The following is a 23,153-nucleotide window of genomic DNA, read 5'->3' on the forward strand; positions in this document are numbered from 1 at the left end:
AGACTTTTTGGCATGTTCCCTGATAACCTGACAAAGACTCAATTTTGCCTTATGTTTCCTAAATGATTCTCATTCTTGCTGATTTTTATACTTTCTATTTTATCAGGATAAAAATTATCCGTAATAAATACACTAGGATTCCTGTCAAAGTTCTTCTGGTTGGAAATGACAAACTACATAATATGCAAAATATACAATGTGTAGTTCTTACTCTTTCTGTGGTTTATAATATTAGGCTGTCAAAAAAGTCCTGCGGTATTTTTTTTTAAATTTTCATTTGTTCATAAAATTAGTTACAATCATCTGTTTTAAGTCAAATATGCGCCGTTTTGTTCGATGACTTGTTCCCAACGAGATGCCAGCTTCATAATACCCCTGTTATAGAAGCTCGCTTCCTTATTGGCAAAAAACTCGGATAGCCAATTTTCACAGGCCTCTTTTGTGGCTAACTTCTGACTACCTAGCTCGTTCGCCATGGACAAAAACAGGTGGTAGTTACTTGGTGCAAGGTCCGGACTATACCACGACCGTTTGCGCTTCACGTTGTCGTAAGTGACCCACTTTTCATCGCCAGTTGCTCCATATTTGCGACACTATAACTCACGAACGACTTAACCAAACAAAACACTGTCAAGGACTATATTATAGCGCGCAAAAATAACTTTCCAGCAAGCTATAGTTAGCGCGGATACAGAGCGACATTCGATAGAGTGATGTTTGTTACCGAAAAATTTGCTTCAGTGGCTTGGAAACTGCCTTAGAAGCAAGTTATTGGGATCATAGTCATTATTGGTCAACGGATTATATATGTTGTCGGTTGACAGCAAAACCTTTATAAATATTATGCCCACCCTGGCCAAATTCAGTTGATATTTCGCCACCGTGCTGTACGAACATGCAACATTTTTCGCCTCAGAAGGATTTATCAGAATATGTACGAATCAAGCATAGTGCAGAGCTTGCACTGCTGCGCAGAAAAAAAGTGGGAAACGAATTCTATGCCAACTCGACTAGCCATTGGCAACATCATCTCAGATCGCAGTGAAGCTTTTTTTATTTGAAGACATTGGCCTTTCAAGCAACCTCGCAAATTTGAAATCTAAAAAAAATTAGATAACTTTCCGATTGATTTTTTTTAAATTTTTAATTCTCAATTTTTCACAAAAAAAAAAATCAAAGACGAAGACAAGTGTTGATCAAAGTATGAAATGTAGGACTTATTAAGAAATATCACACAATTTTCCAAAAACGAAAGAAAAATGAAAATTAAAATTAATTTCTCTCAAAAACGTATTTTAAAAAAAATCCTGACTGAAATACACGAAAAGCCCAGACAATAACCAACATGTCATCCATCCTTCAGAAGAAGGGCTCTTCTACATAGAAAGAATTTTTCTCATAACTTTTTCATGTTTTCATTGAAAATTATTACTACTTGGTGTATGGATTCTCGCGATTGGCAAGTTCTGCAAAATTGTTTTTATTTAGAAAACATCATAAAACATTTGCAAAACATGGCAATATCGGGAATTCTCACACAAAATTGTTACGAGGAAAACATTTGTAGTAATTTTTCAAAGAAATTAGTTGTGAGACAAAATTCATTGCATGTAGAAGAGGGCTTCTTCCGATGTATGGATGATATGTCGGTTATGTATGGGGTTTTAATGTATCTCAGTCAGTATTGAAAAATAATGCGTTTTTGAGATGAATGAATTTTAATTTCTAAAACATTTTTTTTTGTTTAAAAAATTGTGTGATATTTCTTTAATGGAAATTTAAACAATTTCCTACATTTGATTCTTTGATCAAAATTTTATTACAGTAGGTATTACAGTAGCAGATCTTACAGTTGGATGCGCTGCGTCGATTTTCGTACCGTTATGTGGAGAGTGTTTGAGTATGATTGAATCACACTTAAATATTGTTGATAATATGCTTTGTCGAAGGTAGATAATGATAGCTTACGAGCTATTTCAACATTTTTCGATGCATTCTAGAACAGTATCCTAAGTCATTGAAAGTAATTTTTTTCCGGAAGAGAGCTTACGATTTATCTGTCATCCATTTAGTAACAACATCTGCAATGTTGCAACAGCTGCTTTCCAAATGGGCTTCCTCGAGGCTGACAGTTTAGTTTTCTTATTGATCTTTTTCGAAGCCAGAGGCGAATGAACTGAGAAAGTTTAAGCTCAATCGAAAACTATCTTCAATGAGTTTGAAGACACTCCTAAGATGCTGAAGAAAGAGTTTTCCAGCGGTGAGCGGTATTCCATATTCAAGATTTTATATTTTAGTGTTCGGGTCAGAAACGTGAATCTAATTTCGAATAACTAGATTCGAAAATCAAATAATTGGACCGTCTTCTGAAATCTGAGTCAGCAGTAGGGATGGAAATTATAATATCACTTATATTTTTGTATATTGTCTCGTGTATTTGTCGATATGTATCGTTTGAAGGTTGACAGACCAAATTTGAATGATTTGCAATTCAAACAAATTACAATCATTGGATAAAGACAGGGTCACCATTTGAGGAGAATCCGAAGCTTGATGGATCTCACTCTTGTATATGTTATGATGTCAAGATTGAACAATCTCTCCTTGTCGTTGTTTCGAACTATCAAAGTGAGCCCAAATATAGCCAACGAATCAAATAGCGACTCTGATACCGATGTCAAAACCATTTTCAGACACAAACATAATAATCAAATCATACCAAACAAAGCAGAGAGGCAAAGCAATGTTGAAACAAAGCCGGCTGAACGACACGGGTCTGACAAATCGGAAATAGTCAACTCCAGCTGTGTGATATCAACACCGCCTGGAGCAAATAATCGTTATGTTAAAGAGATAAAACTTGTTTCCATTGTTTCTCAACACCGCCCTGTAAAGCATCACACCGGCGGCTATGGTATGTAACTACATCGCCATTGCCATTGGGACGTAATTCAATTCGAAACGTGATGACAAACCCACAGCCACAGATAGTTGTCATTATCGCGAAACGGTACCTTGACATATGCAGCATGGGGTGAGGTAGACGGAGCCGGTGAATAAGATGATGGGAAAGTATCGTATATCCGGCTAATAAATTTATGATTTCTCACAGTTACACGGTAACGCCGGCCGTCTGATCCATTTGTCATTTCGAACGAGGTCTGGATAGTTTCGTTGGAACCAACTGAATTTTAGAGATCCATTTCCAAATTTCTCCCCGACAACGGTTATTGATGTTCGAGACTGCCTGCCTAATAAACAGGTAAAAGTGAAACAAGATGGGAGTATTCACATGTTTACGAACGCTTGGAGAGAGGATACGGCATAATTGATCTCGACGCGATTCATCGGTCGTAAAAGTGAACTGATGAACCATTTTTAATGAGAAGAGAATGGAAAATGTAGTCAACGAAAAGATGCCGTTGAAGAGCCGGTTATTGAATTCGGCGAAGCAATCAAAGGCAGTATCCAAATTTATACCAGCTAGAAATACAATTCCCCACAATGATAATAATCATTTATCCACGAATTTCCTATTAAGATGGTGATGATTTGAAATTTCAGTGAAAATAAATTCTACAAAAAATATGTTGTCAGATTATAAAGATCTTCGTTGCACAATCAATTAACAATCGGATCGTAAAAACAATATGCTTCATTGATTTGCTGGTTATTAGAAAACCAAACACACCATTGATATTTTTTAAGTTCCGTAACAGTATGACTTTGTAATCACAGTAAACAGTTCCGTCTTAAGGGGACCCCGAACTGACGGAAAGATCCTAATTTCATATCACTCTTGAAATTTGGCAATGCGAGATAAAGGTGATAATTGCTTGGGACATGTCTGGACTATATTGTGTATGCGTTAGAATATCCCAATCAATCTCTCGGAATAGTATGGCCTTGCGTTGTCCTGATGGAAACCAACATCTCTTCTGTTGGCCAATTCTGGACGTTTCTGGTCAATCGCTGGCATCAAATAGTCCATTTGTTGATAGTAGAGATCATAATGTTGTGTATTTAATAAAAAATAGAAAAAATAAAAAAAAATTATAAAAAAATCCAAAATGAAAAAAAAAGTAAATTGCTCGTATTTTATTGTTGCATTATCGGCACCATAAACACCATTCACAATTACAGCGACATAGCTTGCATTTTCGCAATTTATAAAAGAAAAAGTGTAAAATGTATCGAATTTTCTCTTTGTTGGGTTCCATTGTTAACACCTTGTAATTCACAAATGAATTGAACAGAAAAAAAAACAGCAAACAAACTTTTTTTAGTGTGAAATATCACCTTTACAACGAGCCTAAACATGAAAATGTACAATCGATATTACGCGAGGTATTGATCATTAAAGCCAGCTACCAAGAAAATAATGGATAATTTCTTCCCCAACCTAATATGTTGGCATGGTTTGATGAATAAGGGCTTCAGATTCTGGACTGGTCAGCCTGTTTACCAGATCAAACCCCTATCAAGATTATAAGAGGAGTGTTTGTACGAATAGTAGATGCAGATTACAAGCAGTCTGAGTGGTTTGAAAAGCTTAAACGAGCAGTATCCTCTGCTACAACATGGCACAGCTTGGTCAAAACCACACCTAATGGATTATTTGAACTGATTGAGAACTACAGATGACCTACAAATTAGAAAATTATTGTAATTCATGTAAAATTGTCGTTTATTTTGTAAAGGAGTGAGAGTTTTTCGATCTGGTTCTAAGGGTCGAACACGAAATTATTGCGACACCGAAAATGTCATGCCAATTTTCTTATAATGTTTAGAATCAAACCAAAATTTTAGGGTAGTTTTATACATATATTTACTTCAAAAATCAAAAGAAAAGTTAATCGATGGAGCCTTGAGTGTAAAATTGAACGCATTTTCGCTTAATGCCCTCTACCAAAGTCTTTACAGTGGCATCCGGTACCAGTTTCCAGTTTTTTCCATTTTCTTAACATGTCTTTCTCGTCTTTGACTGTCTTCTTGCTCTTCCAAAGTTCCCGCTTCATTATTGCCCAGTACTGTTTCACCGGGCGCAGCTTCGGACAGTTTGGCGGGTTCATGTCCTTTAGAACAAAATGGACATAATTGGCCTCATACCACTCCAGGACACTTTTAGAATAGTGGCATGATGCCAAATCTGACAAAAATAGCGGAGCTTCGTTGAATCGAAAAACACAACTTCGAGTTTGACATCATGTAGACAATACACATCAATGAGAAAGTGTGCAAAATTTGGTTGATTTTTACCCAATGGTAAAAAAGTTATGCCCTGTTGAATGTGTGTCAATGATTTCGTGTTCGCCCTTTATAGTTATGAAACAATGGAATTTTTTGTTTTGTTTCGCGCCTGAACACAACAATAAAGTTCAATGGCCAATCTCTTAAAAGAAAATTGTTGTTATATCCTTCACTATGTACTTCAATTCAACCGACTTCTTACATATCTCTGGAAACCCAGAAAAAATGAGTGGTTCTATAGTTGTAAAACGCAGTGTAGGTGACTCCATTAGACTGCTACTTTGGAAAAGTTGAGTTCAAACTATTCTGACTTGTCCCCATCTCTAGAGCTAGGTTCCTGAGTCAGATTTCATATTCCATATTTCAGAACCCAGATTCTAGATTCAGCTTCCAGATTCTAACTCAGATTCAACATCCAGATTCAGATTCCAGAGTATCATATTCCAGATTCCAATATCTGCTCCAGATTCATATTCAGATTCCTGCTTCAGATTAAGATTCGAATTCAGATTCCTGATTCAGATTCCAGATTCAGATTCCAGGGATTTATATTTCAGATTCTGATTCCTGCTTCAGATTCAGATTCATATTCTGATTCCGGATATAGATTCCGGAGATACATATTCCAGATTCAAATTCCTGCTGCAGATTTAGACTTATATTCAGATTCCAGATTCGGATTTCAGATTCTGATTTTTGATTTCAGATTACCATATTTTCAATTCAGATTCTAGATTCAGATTTTCGTAGATTCAGACTCCAGGTTCATGTTCCAGATTCAGATTTCAAATTCAGAATCGGGATCCAGAATCCAGACTTGGTTTCAGATTCAGATTCTTGCGTCTGATTTCATATTAAAATTCCAGAAAATCATATTCCAGATTCAGATTTCAGATTAGAATTCCAGATTCTTATTCGAGATTCGGATACCAAATTCAAATTCGTGCTACATATTCAGATTTGAATTCAGATTCCAGATTAAGACTAAGATTCCAAATTTAGATTTTCTAGATTTCCAATTCAGATTATTCTAGTTTTAGATTTTCGCATATAAAGATTCCAGATTCAGATTACAGAGATTCATATTCCAGATTCAGATTCCTGCTTTAGATTCAGATTTTCGATTTCAGAATTCCAAATTCCCATTTCTAGATTCAGATTTCAGATTCAGATTCAGATTTGGTTCCAGATTCAGATTCTTGGTTCAGATTTCATATTCAAATTCCAGAGAATCATATTCGGATACCAGATTCAGATTCCACATTTGGATTCCAGATGTAGATTCCAGACTCCCAATTCAGATTCTTGTTTCAGTTTTTCGTTGAATCAGAATCCAGATTCAGATTCTAGGTTTAGATTACAGAGATTCATATTCCAGTTTAAGGTTTCTGCTTCAGATTCCATAATCAGATTTTCAGTTTCTAGATTCCCAGTTCAGATTCTAGGCTCAGATTTTCGTACATTCAGATTTCAGATTCGGATTAAGATTTGATCCAGATTCAGATTTCATATTAGATTCCAGATTAAGATTTCAGATTCGAATTCTAAATTCACATTCAAGGTTCGGATACCAGATTCAGATTCCAGCTTCAGATTCAGATTTATACTCATATTCCAGATTCCACATTCTGATTCCAGATTTTCAATTCAGATTATACAGATTCTTGTTTAAGATTTTCGTAAATCCAGAATTCATATTTAGATTCCACATTCGGATTCTAGGTTCAGATTACAGAGATTCGTAGACCTCCTTCAGATTCCATATTTAGATTTTCGGTTTTAGAATTCCAGATTTCCAATTCAAATTCTAGATTCAGATTTTCGTAAATTCAGTTTCCGGGTTCATATTCATGATTCAGATTCCAGATTCAGATTCTTGCTTCAGATTCTATATTCAGATTCCAGAGATTGCAAGTGTGATTAATATTAACATTAACATTTCAGATTCCAGATTCCATATTCAGATTACAAATTCCGTATAAAAGTTGGAGCAGGGATGATTGGGCATGTCGAAGTGCAACCCGTTTCAAGTCAGAAGTGAAGATGTTCTGTGTTCTTCGGTGGAAACTGAAGGTGAAATTTGGAAATAACTTTCTAATTATTTGGTTATTAATTTATTGCTACTACTTCACTGTCCATGTAAGCATAGGAGACGTAATCACCAACACCATTGGTGTTGGCAAAACGCAATTTTGTTATTTTTTGCCTACAAGCGTAACCATGTAAATTTTCAATTATCTCTCAATAATCTGTTCAGTTGAAGGATATTATCGGCAAAACGAGATTTTGCGGATTCAAACATATTTTTTCCATTTGGAAAACGCTTACGTCTATTTATGCGGACAATCAATCGTTTCAATGAACATTTGTTCGCATAGCTAGATGTAATCACCAGGTTGCTCTGTCTTGCGTCTGTCTGTATTGCGTTAGTATTTACATTTTTGATAATAGTCAAAACGTCTCAGTCGGTAGTTTCAGTTGTTATCGGATGGAAACAAAAATGTTTGGAAGAAATTTAGTGAAATGTCAGGAAAAGGTGCTCTGGATTTGTTGCGAGTCTAGAATAGTACATTTTTCTTCAATACTCTAGGATATGATAAGAATAGCAGGTTCGTGTTTTTTCAATGAATTTGAATTTTTTTGAATTTGTAAAGAATCTGCAATGTTGGTAATTTTAGTAACATGATTCACCGATATCACGATCAATCGCATAAAGATGGTGGAGTGACTTACTCCAACCGTATGAGTGAATGCTGAGTATATGGAATAATTTGATGTCGAATCTGAGGAGTTATAATGCTAAGAATCAGTATTATTTTAATTTTACTACTGATCTGATTGTTTCATTATCTTCTTGAAGATTCAATTGCAGGAATTTAGGTAATTATAACATTAAAAAACACAATTGCTTCTCTTTGTTCATCGAAGTGCAGCGTACAGAAAATAGTAATTATATGAGCAGTGTTCAATGGTTTCTTATATTCATCTATTAGGAAACACTAAGTAATAAGACACTATCGTGACAGACACGTGTGGACTCTATAAAGAATGTGATTCAAATGTAGATTTAGCTTATAGCACATAATACTAACAATTGTTGATTTTCGAACGATGTATGAAAGCTGTATGAAATTACGTCTGTTATGCGGACAAACAGTGATTTTTCGGAAACGTTTTTTCAAAATTGCTCAAATGTTTTCGAACAAAAAATGTTGGTTTGCATGTTGAGCAAACGAATTACATTGCGTAGAATGCAAAACGGCGAAAAAGTCGATTTTGTTCATTTTGTCGTTTACGTCTCCTATACAAACATGGGCAGTTCAGTAAACATACAACGAATGCTGTGCTTGATTCGTGTATCACGTATACGGCAGCATCTTTCGGATCTTCTACAACAAATTACTGATAAAGAGAATCGTCAAAAGGTGGGATCGAACCCTAGAACATGCAACAGTAAGGTTTTCCTACTGGGATTTGAAACTTCCATGAAAGATACGTTGTTTCTGAATAAATGCAGATCCCATATTTCATATTCCAAAATCCTGGATACTCTCCCTTATCCGCACTGGCACGAAAATTTCCCGTATCCTCCAGGCACCTTCTTTGTCGTAGCACACTTTGACACAGAGGGCTTCCTTTTCATCGAGGGTGTGTAGTGAATGTGAACGAAGTTGCCGTTTCGCAATATCATGCATTCAATCCATTCTTGTATCGAGCAGTGTGTATATGTGTGTGAAATCTGCATTAGGAACGAATGATGTTCGCTCGTTGTGATGTGCTTGTTAGCTCGCTCGCGACTGTTTTCAATATTTTTAGCGTTTAGGGATTAGGAAATTGTAATGTATAGCATATCAAACTAAACTTAGAGAATTTTCGATTCGATTGGTATGCAAATCGTCAGAACTCGTAGTGAAAATAGTTATTCACTTTAACTTCAATTCATAAGAACGTGACCTGTTTTTTTGATTTGGCAACAAATAAAAAAAAATTGTGAAAATGAGAATGCCTCCAATTATCGTTAATTTTATCTATTTACAGACTTGTAAATCATGATATATAACATATCAAACGGTTTCCGATTTGATTGGCATACAAATCATAAAAATGTTAAAAAAAATTTTCATGTTAAAACTATTTCACAGAAACGATACACATTTTCTAAAGTAACATCCTTAAAGGATAGACGTAGTCACATGCCAAAAAAAGCTCGTTCGAATTTGGAAACATAACATTCTTGGGCTTGTAACCAAAATCGAATGATCCTTTGAAGGCTTTCGAATTTATTTTAGCGGTTTCTAACCATCTTGTTCCAAAATATTTATCCAACGTAACGATCCATACATATATTTTGTACTCACATAGTAAAACGGGTGAACCTATGCTCAAAATACGGTAATCCCATAAGCCGCTTCAACAACCAACAGCTATCACTCAGCGTCCAATCGTACATGCAATCTTTATAGGCCCAACTTTCTGCGCAGATATCCCAATCCCTGGGGCTCGAGAGACACCCCATACGTAGCTCATTAAATGTTATAACTCTAAATTGTTCGAGCCAGTTTTTCTGCACGTTGTAAAGAAAAAAAAATCCTATCAGAACTCACCTGAGAGCAGTAAATAAATAAAAACCAAACCTTGCAATGGGGTAAGGAGTTAATCCAATCAGTTCACATTTTTCGTGCGGATCGACATGGCAAAGGCTTGTACCGGCAATCAACGCCGAACAGGCTTTTTCTACTTCTACTTTTTTTTTGTCGTTTTCTCTCCTGTTCGATACACAAACATCAATCAGAGCAAACCGTCAGATCGTTGATTTCGTGGCACATTTTCACCTCCACTCTTGGAGCCGCCACTTAACCTAATAAGGCTAATAACCATTAGGAATACGTATGCGCGTCAGCTTCGATTTGGAGTCGCGTGTGACTCTTTGAGACCGGTGCCGCCATCGCATCGGTTGCGGGGGATGCCAGGGGATGAGGTTCGGACGTTTGCACGACTTATGTTGTTGATTTGCCAACTATGAGCGCAAATATATCGATCTGGATTAAATTCTCCGTGTCAGAGTGCTGGGAAATAGCGGCAACGAGAGAAAAAAAAAAAGATGAGAATCGTGAAAAAGTGATTTCTCCTCTAGTGATCGACGTTTATGGTCCGACAGTGGAACAAAGATTGAGCCTTCAGATAGTGAAAACGTTGCTATATTTCAATTTTAACATTGTAGCGCAGCGGAGTGCTTTGTCCTAACATTGATTTTGGATTTTTGCGAAACAAATGTTAATTATTAAATATATATTCATCACCTTGTTCGGTTCGTGTGAGAAATGACCTCCCCACTAACGAGTCATGTTAAACCGTGACTGGATGTAATCGAACACATGCTAAAGCGGAACCATAATTCATTTTCTGCTGCACCGGGCGTAATAAATTGGAGTTCCCGTGAACCGAGGTGGATGGTTTTATGCAGGCGTGAAACAGTGTTAACTCTCATGTTGTCCATGCAAACAACCTGTTTACCGCCCACCTCCAGCACCAGCACCAGTTTGTCACAGCGTGAGGTTATCGTTCTAAATTCATCTAATTTCACTAAACCGGAACACTGCAGCAACAGTGTCATTCGAGAGAGAAAGACCTCCCGTAGTGCAGTTGAATCGCCTCTCTGAAGGGGGTTTTGACGCAATGACGCTTTACAGCTTACAGCACGATCACTTTCTTATCTCACTCCATCAGATAATGGTGTTTTTCAAACGACTTGCTTCGGGTGCATTGAAAATTACAGGTTTGATTCGAACTGAGTGAAAGTGATGGATAGACCTCCCGAACACACTTAGCGTAAATGTGTCATAAGAGATCAGACCAACAGCCAAGGCTTGATTAGGGCCTTGTGAACAACTTAAATGTGAAGGTGGAAATGGCACTGTGGGGCAGTTTCTTTTCGCACAACGTCAAATATTATCATATTTCTAAGACTGTGACTGCCATTCGAACCGTCTCATAACTTAATTACGGTGGCGGGTCTATTGAATTGCACCAAGCTGACAAACGCCTGGTAGGATCGTATTTCATCGGGGCAAGTGGTTGGTCTGATTTTCAATAGGTAGTATACATGGCAAGCAGCGTTCATTCGTTAAGTTGTTTTATATGACCAGTGAACATGGAAATCACTAACCAACACCCATTTGTTTCTTCTCTTGTTTTCCCGCCAACAGGTTACAAAGGACTGTGGGGCGCCTTGCAACTCCATGTTCTTCTCGGAGAATGAACGAACGGTACTGAAGTATTGGGTCGGCTCTTGGGCTGCGGTCTGCGTCGCCAGTTGTCTTTTTACGGTAAGTGCTATTTATTTCTTTTGCGTATAATTGGTTCTTCACTAGAGATGTAGTATCGCATTTGATATCCAGGTGTGAATGTATTAGGGATTAAGATGAAAGACTTCTCCTCCTGCCGACCTGGTAGGTGTCTGCTTCAACATCAGCAAAAGGTGTGGGAAATGAACGATGTCAATTCTTTACCCATGTGTCGACTATTAGCTATTAATTAGCGTAGAACAATTACAATATATTTGTCGAACTAATTTTATGATTCAATTTCATGCTCAAACTGGTCTCTATCAGGAGAACTACTTCTCGTGAATAACAAATCGAGAAGAAGAAAGCGATGTTCAGCGTCGTTGCGATGTAGATATAAATTTGGCGCCGTGCACAATTACGTAACGCTAAAAATACTGGTTTTGGATACAAAAACACATCGACTGGGAGTACGCAGACGTGCTTGAATACAACAAGACGAACGAGTGTAGCCTATAAGCATTAGAATGAAACAAGTTTTGAACAACCCAGTATATGCACTACAATTTCCGAAGAAAACCGCCACTTTTTACCGGAATATTAAAATTGCATTTTGGTGATGGTGAACTATGTTTCGCAACCATAAACATATTGATAACATCGCATCAAATGAAACTGCGACAGTATTCTTGGTGAACTTGACTGAAGAATCGACCCCTCCCTTTCACATTTTCAACATGTTAAAATATTCCCAGAACAGTCTGTTTAGTGCCTATTTTTAAATTAGGCACAAAGGTTGACACGTAATTAACATGCAGTTTCCATTATCTCTCTTATTCCAATTTTTGAATATATATATATTTTGTAAACAACAGACTTTTTCGAGGGTAGCTTAACTTCTACAGACCTATTGGAATCACTTATTTTTACTCTGAATCAAATGAAAAATGGTAAACACATAGAAGCTTCTTACACTGACTTCAGTGAAATGTTACATCGGTAATGCCGACATTCCATTACTAATTTTCAAATTACAAAAAAGTGGAATAGAACACAGATTTTCAATGGGCTCAATTCTTACCAGGGGTTCGCAAACTAAACCGGATTTTTCGTTCCATTATTGTTCATGAATGGTTTGAAATATTGTATACGAAATAATAGCCATTTGGACGCTGCATAGTTCCCCATCTTTCAGGCGATTTATGAATGCCTTACTAATGTTGTTTTTTTTTAGACAAACCATTCATCCAACCCTTTCCGCACATTTCCGTAAAAATTGGAAACAACGAATGTTGCCATCCGGGATGAATTGACTTCGCTCTCTCTTGAATTGTTGAATGAAACGCGCGAATTGCAGAAAAAAATGAATCTGAAATATGTTTGGGCTGGCAGGGATGGTGTTATATTAGTAAAAAGGAATGAGAACTCGAAACCAGAAACAATCAGGAATCGTAACGATCTTAGCAGCTTCATTCATCAATCCTCAGCCTATTTATCTCAGAATTCTCTGCCCCCAAGAGAAAGAGAAGTGATAAACATTAATGCCTTCTTTTTTACTTTAGATCAAAACAAATAACAATGTAGATGCAAACAACTTCTCTCACTACAACTTGGATGATTTTAACAATCATCTTCCTGAATATAATGCAAATAATTTAAGCATTTTACAGTGGAACATTAGAGGCATGAATGAACTAAGTAAATTTGATCATATTCTTCAGACACTCGATCATTGCCGAAATCCGATTGATGTGGTCGTTGTAGGGGAAACATGGGTTAAAACGGAAAACAAGTCACTGTACAATATTCCAGTAAATTTTTCTGTTTTCTCATGCAGAGGTAACTCTAGTGGAGGATTGGCTATATTCGTCAGAAACGATATACCATGTACTGTTCTAAGTAATATACACGATGATGGATTTCACCATATTAATGTTGAGCTTGTCTTGAGTGGACAGAATTATAATATTCATGGGTTTTATCGACCCCCATCATATGAAATTAACAGCTTCTTAAACACTTTAGAAAACTTTTTAGATTCTATTGATGAGACTCGTTCATATTTCCTTGTTGGTGATGTCAATATTCCAATTAATCATCAAAACAACAATGTGGTCAGAAAATATAGATCATTATTGGAGTCTTTTGGGTTTGCATGTTAAAATACCTTTCCAACCAGACCAATAAGTTCGAACATTCTTGATCATGTTATTTGCAAAATTGAATCAATAACGCTGGTTAAGGATGGCGTGAGATATAGCTACAATCATGAAACATGCGAAATATTCAACGATTTTTTCGCTAGTGTAGGACAAAAATTAGCTGACTCAATTCACAACGATCCTTCTATGAAGCCTCGTTCAAACATACAACGGGTTTCAGAAACGATTTATTTGGCTCCAGCTTCGGAGAATGAAGTTATTCTACTCATAAACGACCTAGAACGGAATAAAAGTTGCGGTTTCGACAATATTTCAACTGACATTCTCAAAAGTAACTCCATCGTTTTCTCACGTATTCTGTCGGAAGCCTTCAATAAAATTTTGGAAACAGGTTACTACCCGGATTTTCTCAAAACTGCTAGGGTTGTTCCTATTTACAAATCGGGAGACGCATGTGATCCTAGCAATTATCGTCCAATTTCAAAGTTGTCAATTTTCAATAAAATACTGGAAAAATTACTAATTAAAAGAATCACATCTTTTCTTGTCAAACATAAAGTATTGTATAACTTGCAGTATGGTTTTCGAAAAGGGAGTAGTACATCTACCGCAACTGCTGAATTGTTGGATGAAGTTATAAATGGAATTGATTCTAAGCAAGTAGTTTGTGCGCTTTTCTTAGATTTGCGTAAAGCATTCGACACTTTGAACCACTCCATTCTGCTGAAAAAACTCGATAGCTATGGAATCAGGGGTGTTGCAAACGACGTGATTCGCAGCTATTTGTCAGGAAGAAAACAGTTTGTAGCAGTAGGTGTTTCTAGCAGCTCAACGAAGTCTATTGGAGTGGGCGTACCCCAAGGGAGTAACATAGGTCCGTTATTATTTCTTCTGTACGTTAACGACTTATACAGGCTCCAGTTGAAGGGAACTCCGCATCTTGTTGCAGATGATACCGCACTTTTCTATCCCCAAACTAATGTTGAGCAAATAGTCTGTAGCATGAATCATGATTTGAAGATTCTTTCTGAATACTTCGCAGCCAACCTTTTTTTCACTAAATGCCTCCAAGACTAAATGTATGTTTTTCCATTCTTCTAGAAAATCTATCCCACAGCACAGCAGTGTTATGCTAAATTCATGTGTAATCGAAGAAGTCAAATCATTCAAGTATTTGGGTCTGATTTTGGACTCAACACTCTCTTGGTTTGGTCACGTCGGATATGTTGAGAAGAAAGTTTCATCTCTTTGTGTAATAATTCGCAGGGTTAGCCATTTCGTATCACGCAGCATTCTCTTAAAATTTTATTTTGCTCACGTCCATTCGTACCTTAACTATCTTGTTATAGCCTGGGGTCGAGCATGCAAATCTCACTTGAGGAAACTTCAAACTCTCCAAAACAGATGCTTGAAAACCATATTTAAAAAACCAGTATTGTTCCCTACTCTGCAACTATATACAGACAGTTCCCATAACATTCTTCCAGTAGTTAGCCTTTGCGACATGCAATCAATTATGTTTGTTCACGACACCCTTCATAACAACACCTTCCATCATTCTATCCAGATACCTTCCACTAGCCATAGTTATCCGACCAGAAATTCTAACAATTTAAGATTATTAAGAGCACACACACACAGTTTCGTCAAAAGAGGATTTCAATTGTTGGTCCAAAAAAATATAACGCATTGCCTACTGAACTGAAACGAATTAGCATTCGCAGCATATTCAAAATCAAACTTAAAAAGTTTCTTAAGGAAAATCTACATGACATCCTTGGTTGAGTAACATTAGTATGATCTCTTTTTCCACTGGGACTTCACACCCATTTCAAATAAATGACTTTAGCTGTCACACACATTTTTTTTTAGTTTTTAGTTTTCTTCTCAGCTCATTTTTATTAGTTCATTAACTTTTTTTTGTTACATATTATTTTCTTTTGCTGCACAGTTCGAGCTGAGATAGTTGCGTCCACTACCAGGGGGCTCATTCGAGCTCTTTGGTGTGGGGGATAGCGGAGGGTGAAAAAATAAAAAAACAAATAAAAAAAACAAAGAATTGAAGGGATGTTCAGCGAGAGCGTGTCTCATTGATGGAAACAAATGAATCGTTTGTTTGAAAAACCTCATGAATGCCACTTTTATCAAAACTGACTGTATGGCAGTTTTTGAGTCCTTCAGGGTACCTACATCGACTATCAAAATTCCAGAGATAGTTAGTTTCACGAACCCCTTTAAATCGAGGTTACAAATATAAAAAATAGAAAGGAAAAGGATGTTCCAGCTGGGAAAGTAGAAGCGGGTTCCATATGCAGATAGGTTTGCTTGTTTGAAAATAAAAGGGAACAGGACTGATTATTATGATACTTGCAAAACTTGATCAATATGATCAATATCGGAAGAGAAATACCTCGAATGGATTAGGTAAACCATTCAGAGGGAATATTTATGGGTAAAATGTTCCGACATTACTAAACCACTCAAGGGGGTAGTAAAGGAAATCGGAGTTTTGGAAAAAAATGAATGAAACTATTTACGAATTCAATTGCAAACAAATCTCAATTTAAGTCAATTCATGCGTTATGGTAGTAGTTATCGCAGCAAATAGTCATCAACATGTTGCCTAATCATCAAACGGTATGCGTAAAAGTTCAGTGAGCTGGCGACATGAAGTGATATCTTCCAATGCAGTCTTGAATGATCGAGCGTTGCATTTGTACCTGCTTTTGTAGACCGTGATAGCAAAACGAATTCGGGAGTATAAAAATGTTTGGGGGTATAAAAGTATTGCCGACTTGAATGTATCTGCAATGCCGATTCTCCCAACTTCTTGGTTTCGGAATCTGTATTGGGAAAACACATTCCGGTTTGCAAAAATGCAAACGAGTACAAAGGTACTCGTAGTTTGCTCCTTTTCCCACGCTTCTGTGTTAGGGAAACATCCATCCATTTCAGCGACCGTACCTCAATAGTTGCGCAATCGTAACTGAGTGGATTTCCGAGCGGCTCTCGCTTATATACCGATTGGTGTGATTTCAATAGCCTGTTTTGAAAGTAATTTTAGGGCTTTAGTTTTTGGATCAAAAAGTAACAAACATATAACGCGTAGACATTCTATCTTTCGAATGAAGTGTTTTTCATACCATTTCGTTCAGTTGTTTAGGAGCTATTAACGCTCAAAATCTCGTTCTCGGGCGTAACGCTTTCGTTTCCGGAACTTTGAACTTATACCCCAGTATAGAAATGAAAGACGTAGTCCTACGTCAACAAAAATTCCGAGATACCTGTAAATCTTGACGAGTAATGCAATTTTAAGACATTTGGCATCCATTTTTTTTTAGAAAATCTTGATTTTCGGTGATTTTTCGTTCTTCAAAAAAACTCAAATTTTAAGGTCTGTGACACCAGTAAATTTTCAATTCAATTCATTTTATATTTATCGATTTAGCGATACAAAGTGTTTAAAGTACATAAGTTGAGATATGGAATACCTTCCAACAACTTAATAATTCTAATAGTACTGAGTTGGACTTTTGGATTAGCTGTTTATCATTTGAAGGAAAATTTACAAAAAAACCTTCGATTATTGCGAAAAGGATAGGGGATAGTATGAGGAAAAATAAAATTTGTTATCCTAATATCACATTTTTACGGCGCCAAGAGCTGCAACAATGGGTTTGCTAAGGTAGTGCATCCAGTCCAGAATTTAGGGAGTATTCGCTGAAACCATTGGTCGATTTCTTTCATATATATTATATATCTTGTGGACGTCCTCGGTTGGATGGAATGGGTCCAAATTCAGCATCATTTTTACGAGCCGGTTTTGCTTCACTCGTAGCTTCTTCCTGTGCGAAGCAGCACAGTCATGCCAAGCAGGAAATCCATACGTCATTGAAGGTTTGAACACCGTTTTGTACAGCAGTAACTTTGAGCGTTTGTCGAGCGCCTTTTTATGAGTGGATAAAGGGTTCTTGTGAGCTTGTCGCATTTGCTCAGGGTGTCCTTTATATGGGTAGCAAAATTCAACTTCCGATCTAAGGTTAGACCTAGATACTTCACGTTATCCGACCATGGAACTTGTTGCCCACATACTGAGAGGCAGGTTCCGTGGGCTTCGTTTCCGCGTGGAGAATATTGCTTGAGATTTATTAGCGTTAATTTTGATTTTCCATCGCTTTTGGTAGTCTTCAATAGCATTTTGAGCCGCTTGCAGTTTGGTGACAACTACCACTGGGTCTGAGTCCGACGCAATGAAGCCGGTGTCGTCGGTGAACAGAAAATACTGAACATCATCAAGCATCACAAGGTCGGCTGTGAATATGTTGTACAGAGTGGGGCTAAGAACAGCTCCTTGTGGAACTTCGAAGGGCACGGTTTTTGATTCTGATGATTGGCCGTTAACCACAACATGGAATGACCGGTTCATCAGAAAGGAACGGATGATTTTTAGAATAAACAAGGGAAAGTTTTCTTGAAGCATCTTATGCAAAATTGCTTCCTGCCAAACGGAGTCGTACGCCTTCTCAACATCTAAGAGGACCATGTCCGAAAATCTGCCGTGTGTGTGGTTGCTTCGAGCCTCCCTTACAAGTCTAACCAGTTGATGATTTGTTGAATGCCCTCTCTTGAAGCCAAACTGTTCATCAGGGATAATTCGTGTGTTTTCCAGGTGTAGTTCGATACGAGTTAGAATTATCCGCTCGAGTAGTTTGCTGAGCGTAGGCAATAAGCTTATTGGCCTGTAGTTCGATGGATTTGTTGGATCCTTGTTTGGCTTTGGGATAGCAATGACAACCGCATGCCTCCAACAGGAAGGGAAGTATCTTAATCGAATACACGCAGAAAAGATTTTGGCAAGGAACACGTGAGCCTTTCGAGGTAGTTTCTTCAACACACAGTTACGGATGAGGTCCTGTCCAGGTGACTTCTTGGATTTTAGCTTGATAGTCCCGACAACTTCCTTCGGGCGAATAAGCCAAGAATGTGCATCGGTAAGGTGGGCCTGCTCTATGCGGCTAATCGAGTCGTTTACCACTGCAATAGTATCAGCATCATCCGTCATTTGATTGCTGTGTGCCTGAGCAAAACTCGTTGCCAGTAATTTTGCTTTCTCGGATGAGGATGCTACTATCGTTTCACCTTGATGTAAAGGAGGGCTATATTTAGAAGATTTGCGCATGGCCTTGGAAATCTTACAAAGCATATCGCGAGCACCTTCCATTGTTTGCAGTGTTTCCTTAGACTTGTTGAAATGGGCTTCATCGCATTCTGCCCGGATCCTACTGTTTAAAGCTGACACTATGTCCTGGTAGATAGGGTCTCTTCTTCTGTACCACTGCCTTCGGCGCTTGTTACGTAGTGCAATCAACCGTCGAGTATGGTCGGGAATCGTAGCTGTCTGATAGATGTGTTGCTGCGCTTCCGAAACTGACACAGCTTCTGCCTCCGATATAGCAGTCGTCAGGAGTTCAATTGCACCGTTAATATCGGTGTCGTTTTCCAGAGTGGCGAGTTCGGGTTCAGCAGGTCTATCTTCAGGTTTACCTCCTGCTGAAAACGGGACCAGTCAGCACGTGCATAGCAGCGAAATTTAGGTATTGACTCTTCAGTTTGAGCTGTTAAGCTAATATTGAACGCTACTGGGAGATGATCCGATGATAGCTTGTTTAGCGTGACTGGTTTCGTCATATCTAGCAGGTTATTTGACAGAACCAAGTCCAACGTCGAAGGGCACCCACGACCGTAGGGACAGAAAGCGAAAAAATCCGGAAAATGAATGAAAAGTTTCGATTGGCTGCTTCCTGAAACTGTACCGTTCTAGCTTTGTTGGCTCTACAGCAGTTCCAGTAACGATGGTGTGCATTTAGCTCGCCCATCACGAACAAAGGTGCAAAGGTGAAATATCTCGACGAAATTTAGTCCAGGACGAGCATCGTCTCTCACCAACTGGCCAACAAGTGTAGCTCTCCATCTGCCGTGTAGATCGAAATGTCTACAGTTTCGATTACCTTGGATGAAATATTGAGCTCAGTGAACTTTATCCCTTTGCGAACAGCAATCAGCACTCCCCCTCCTCGTTCTGCATCATTCGGAATACGGTCAAAACGAACGCAAGAAAACTTGGGGTGAACAAATGAATGCTTATTCTGCAACCAAGTTTCTGTTACAATTCCTACATCCACACTGTGTCGTTCTTAAAAATAAAAAAATTCTAGCTTTTTTGTTGAACACGGATCTACCGTTTCAGTGTATCACATGTAAGCTGTCTACATTAGGGTGGGTTTAGACTAGCGATATATTCATGCGAAGAAATATGATGAGATTTATAGAAATCGCATCAACCGTTTACACTAGCGTGAACTTCTGTAATGAATATATTCATATTTTCGGTGAATTTATTCACCTGAAGTAGAACTGCATCCAACTTTAGTGATTTCTCTACAGTGAGAAATTCACAAGCGTTTACATATGCTGAATTTATTCAAGTTATATATACCTCGAATAAGTATATCATATTTATTCTCACCCGTTTACACCTATTTTCACGTGAATAAATCCATCTATAGCTATAGATCTCCCTAATGTAAACCCGCCATTAGGCATTGTAGACATACTTGATCATTAGCTCCGAAACGGCTAAATATTGCTGCTGCTTGTTCTGGCAGTTCGATAAACGAGCAAACAGTTCTCGGGCTAGAGCTAGAAATTCTGTCATACTGAAAAGTTCTGTATTGCTACTCACTTGCCTGTTCAGAACGGAGGCATACAATCCTGATGATGGGTGATCTGAGTTTCTGGATGGAACGTTACTGTTTCGTGTGAAAGTAGTTGGAGGATGATGTGGTCAAGCACTTGTTGCTGGTGTTCGTTGCAATTTAGCTTTCAGGGCTTCCAGTCTCATAAGACAATTCTTACGGGATGGGCAACCACGATAGTTTGCAGTGTGCTGCCCGCTACAATTGGCACATCGTAACAAACCGCGTGTTCTTTCCTGCTGCTCCATTTGTAGATCGGCTTTCTTGGGGAGTGAGCATGACGTCGATAGGTGCTTCTCGCCGCATTTCACACACATTGGTGCAAGATTGCAGTTCCGCATGCCGTGGCCGAACTGTTGGCACCGGTGACACTGTACTGCATCCGAAGCTCGTCGTTCGTAGTAACGCCATTTCACGATAATATTGAAGATCGCCTTCATCTTCCTTAGATCCGCCAACCTGACCGAGCCTTTGGGAAAGTGTAACAAGTAGAGCGCACTCTCTTCTAAACCTGCATTCTTTCGGGAGAAAAGTTTCGTCTCGGTAGGCTTGACACCGTGTGCTGCCATTTCCTGCTCCAGTTCGTTGATCTCGTATACTGACAATCCCGAGAGAATGACTTTGACTGGTTGCTCGGCAGCGGGTGTGTATGTATGAAACTCGATGTTGTTCGACTTGAGTGCGCCCAAAGCACTGCGAAAGCCATCCTCTTTCAAGCAAAACAACTGAACGCCCTGGCCAATATCAATTTTAGCCATGAATTCGCGCACCTGCTTTGTAGTTTTCTTAACGATGGCGATCGGAGGAATACGTACCTTTTTTGCTTTGGGCAGCGTGGTTGTCTTTGGAACCGGAAAGGATACTGAAAGGTCGTTGGGAGTGTCATCGTCATCACCGCCATGGCTCAGCATCTCGAAGTTGTTCCTAACGGGAATATTCGCGGTTACGGATGGTTCGCCGCTGGTGGAAGCTATATCCACGAGAACTAAATTCGGTGAAGACATCTATTTCATATTGGCCAGATCAGACAGTTTCTCGCGGGAGCGAGTACGATAAGGACTCTTCGCACGGGAGGCACCGTCTTCAGGGTTATGTGCGACTTCGAGTCGGTGCTTCATATTTTTACGGATGGCCAATTGCGGTGTTTTGGTGGCCGCATTTTGACCGGCCGGGTGCCCGGGGGTCTTAACTCGTCCCAGGATGATGATTTACGAATTGAACCGTCGAATATATGAAAGAAATCGATAAACTTGTAGCGCGGAAAAAAAAACTCGGTTTGTTTACTAGACAACAGGATTGCCGATCCCGACACCAGTAAATGAAATCCGAATGAGCTAATACAGGGTTTTCCAATTTTAAATTCCGAAAGTAAATTGAAATAAAACACACTTAGAATTCGAATTTCGATGAAACTTTTATTTCAAATTAAAGTTTGGTTTATGCCATTATGTGTGAAATACAACATCATTCAAATGTCCACCTAGGGCTTCCTCGCACACCTTGATCCGTAACAGTTAATTTACGATGACTTTTCGGTACATATGGGGCGGTATCTCGGTCATAACTTCACGAATGTTGTCTTTCAAATGTTCAAGAGCTTGCGGAGAGTTGGCATAGACACAGTCTTTCGCATAACCCCACAGAAAAAAAGTCTAGCGGGTTTAAATCGCATGATCTGGACGGCCAATTAGCATCACTGTATCACCAAAACGCGAAATTATGCGTCCCTCACATTTCGTTCGCAATATGGCCATGTTCGGTCGTGTTGTGTGGCACGTGGCGCCGTCCTGCTGAAACCACATGTCACCCGTATCCATATCTTCAATTTGTGGCAAAAAAAAATCGGTTAACATGCGGCCATAGCGCTCACCATTCACAGTTACCGTCTCGCCGTCCTCATTTTCAAAGAAATACGGCCCGATGACTCCACCAGACCATAATGCGCACCAAACAGTTACTTTTGGCGGATGCAATGGTCTCTCAACAATCACGTGTGGATTTTCTGAGCCCCATATACGGCTCGAAATGTGCCTCATCGCTGAAGAAAATTTGATGCGAAAATTCAGCATTTTGCTGCTGTTGTTCGTTCACCCAATCGACGTATGCCCGATGCATTCCATGGTCACCACGCTCTAATTTTTGTACCAGTTGGACTTTATATGGATGTAGGTGCAAGTCCAAATGCAAAATTCGCCACAATGATGTGTTTGACAAGCCCAATTGCTGAGCACGCCGTGGAATCGAAACATTCGGGTCATCCTCCACACTGGCATCAACAGCAGCAATATTTTCGGCCGAACGCACACTACGATGATGCACAGGTTTCATAATATCCGCTACGGATCCAGTTTGTTCGAATTTACGCACTACATTAGCGATTGTGTGCTCTGTAGGCCGTCCATGACGACCAAAATCCGTCCGTAATGCTCGAAAAACATTGTCGGTTTTTCATCATTTTCATAGTATAATTTAACAAAATTAACACATTGTGCGATGCTAAAACGAACCATATTGTAAAATGGCAGACATTCAACTAACGATATGACGCTTTGGTTGACAGCTATGTCAAACGGTTGTCAGCGCAGGGCTGTATACTTTCGGAAGCCCGTAATGGAAAACCCTGTGTTTTGCATAGGGTATATAATCGTGCAAATCAACGTTTCGTAGCAAGTTTCGAATGAAAAATCTGAGATAATTATTTT

The 23,153-nt window shown here is 38.6% G+C and overlaps 1 protein-coding gene across 1 annotated transcript in view; it reads left to right on the plus strand.

Annotated features, from left to right (window-relative positions):
- Nucleotides 1–23,153, plus strand: part of LOC129771434 (frizzled-like) — a 291,047-nt gene that overhangs the window by 74,368 nt on the left and 193,526 nt on the right. The window contains exon 2 of the mRNA XM_055775067.1: nt 11,457–11,576. Within this exon, the coding sequence (XP_055631042.1) occupies nt 11,457–11,576 (120 nt within the window). The remainder of the gene's footprint in view (nt 1–11,456; nt 11,577–23,153) is intronic.

The sequence above is a fragment of the Toxorhynchites rutilus genome, chromosome 2 (assembly GCF_029784135.1).
Source record: "Toxorhynchites rutilus septentrionalis strain SRP chromosome 2, ASM2978413v1, whole genome shotgun sequence".
Lineage (NCBI taxonomy): Eukaryota > Metazoa > Arthropoda > Insecta > Diptera > Culicidae > Toxorhynchites > Toxorhynchites rutilus.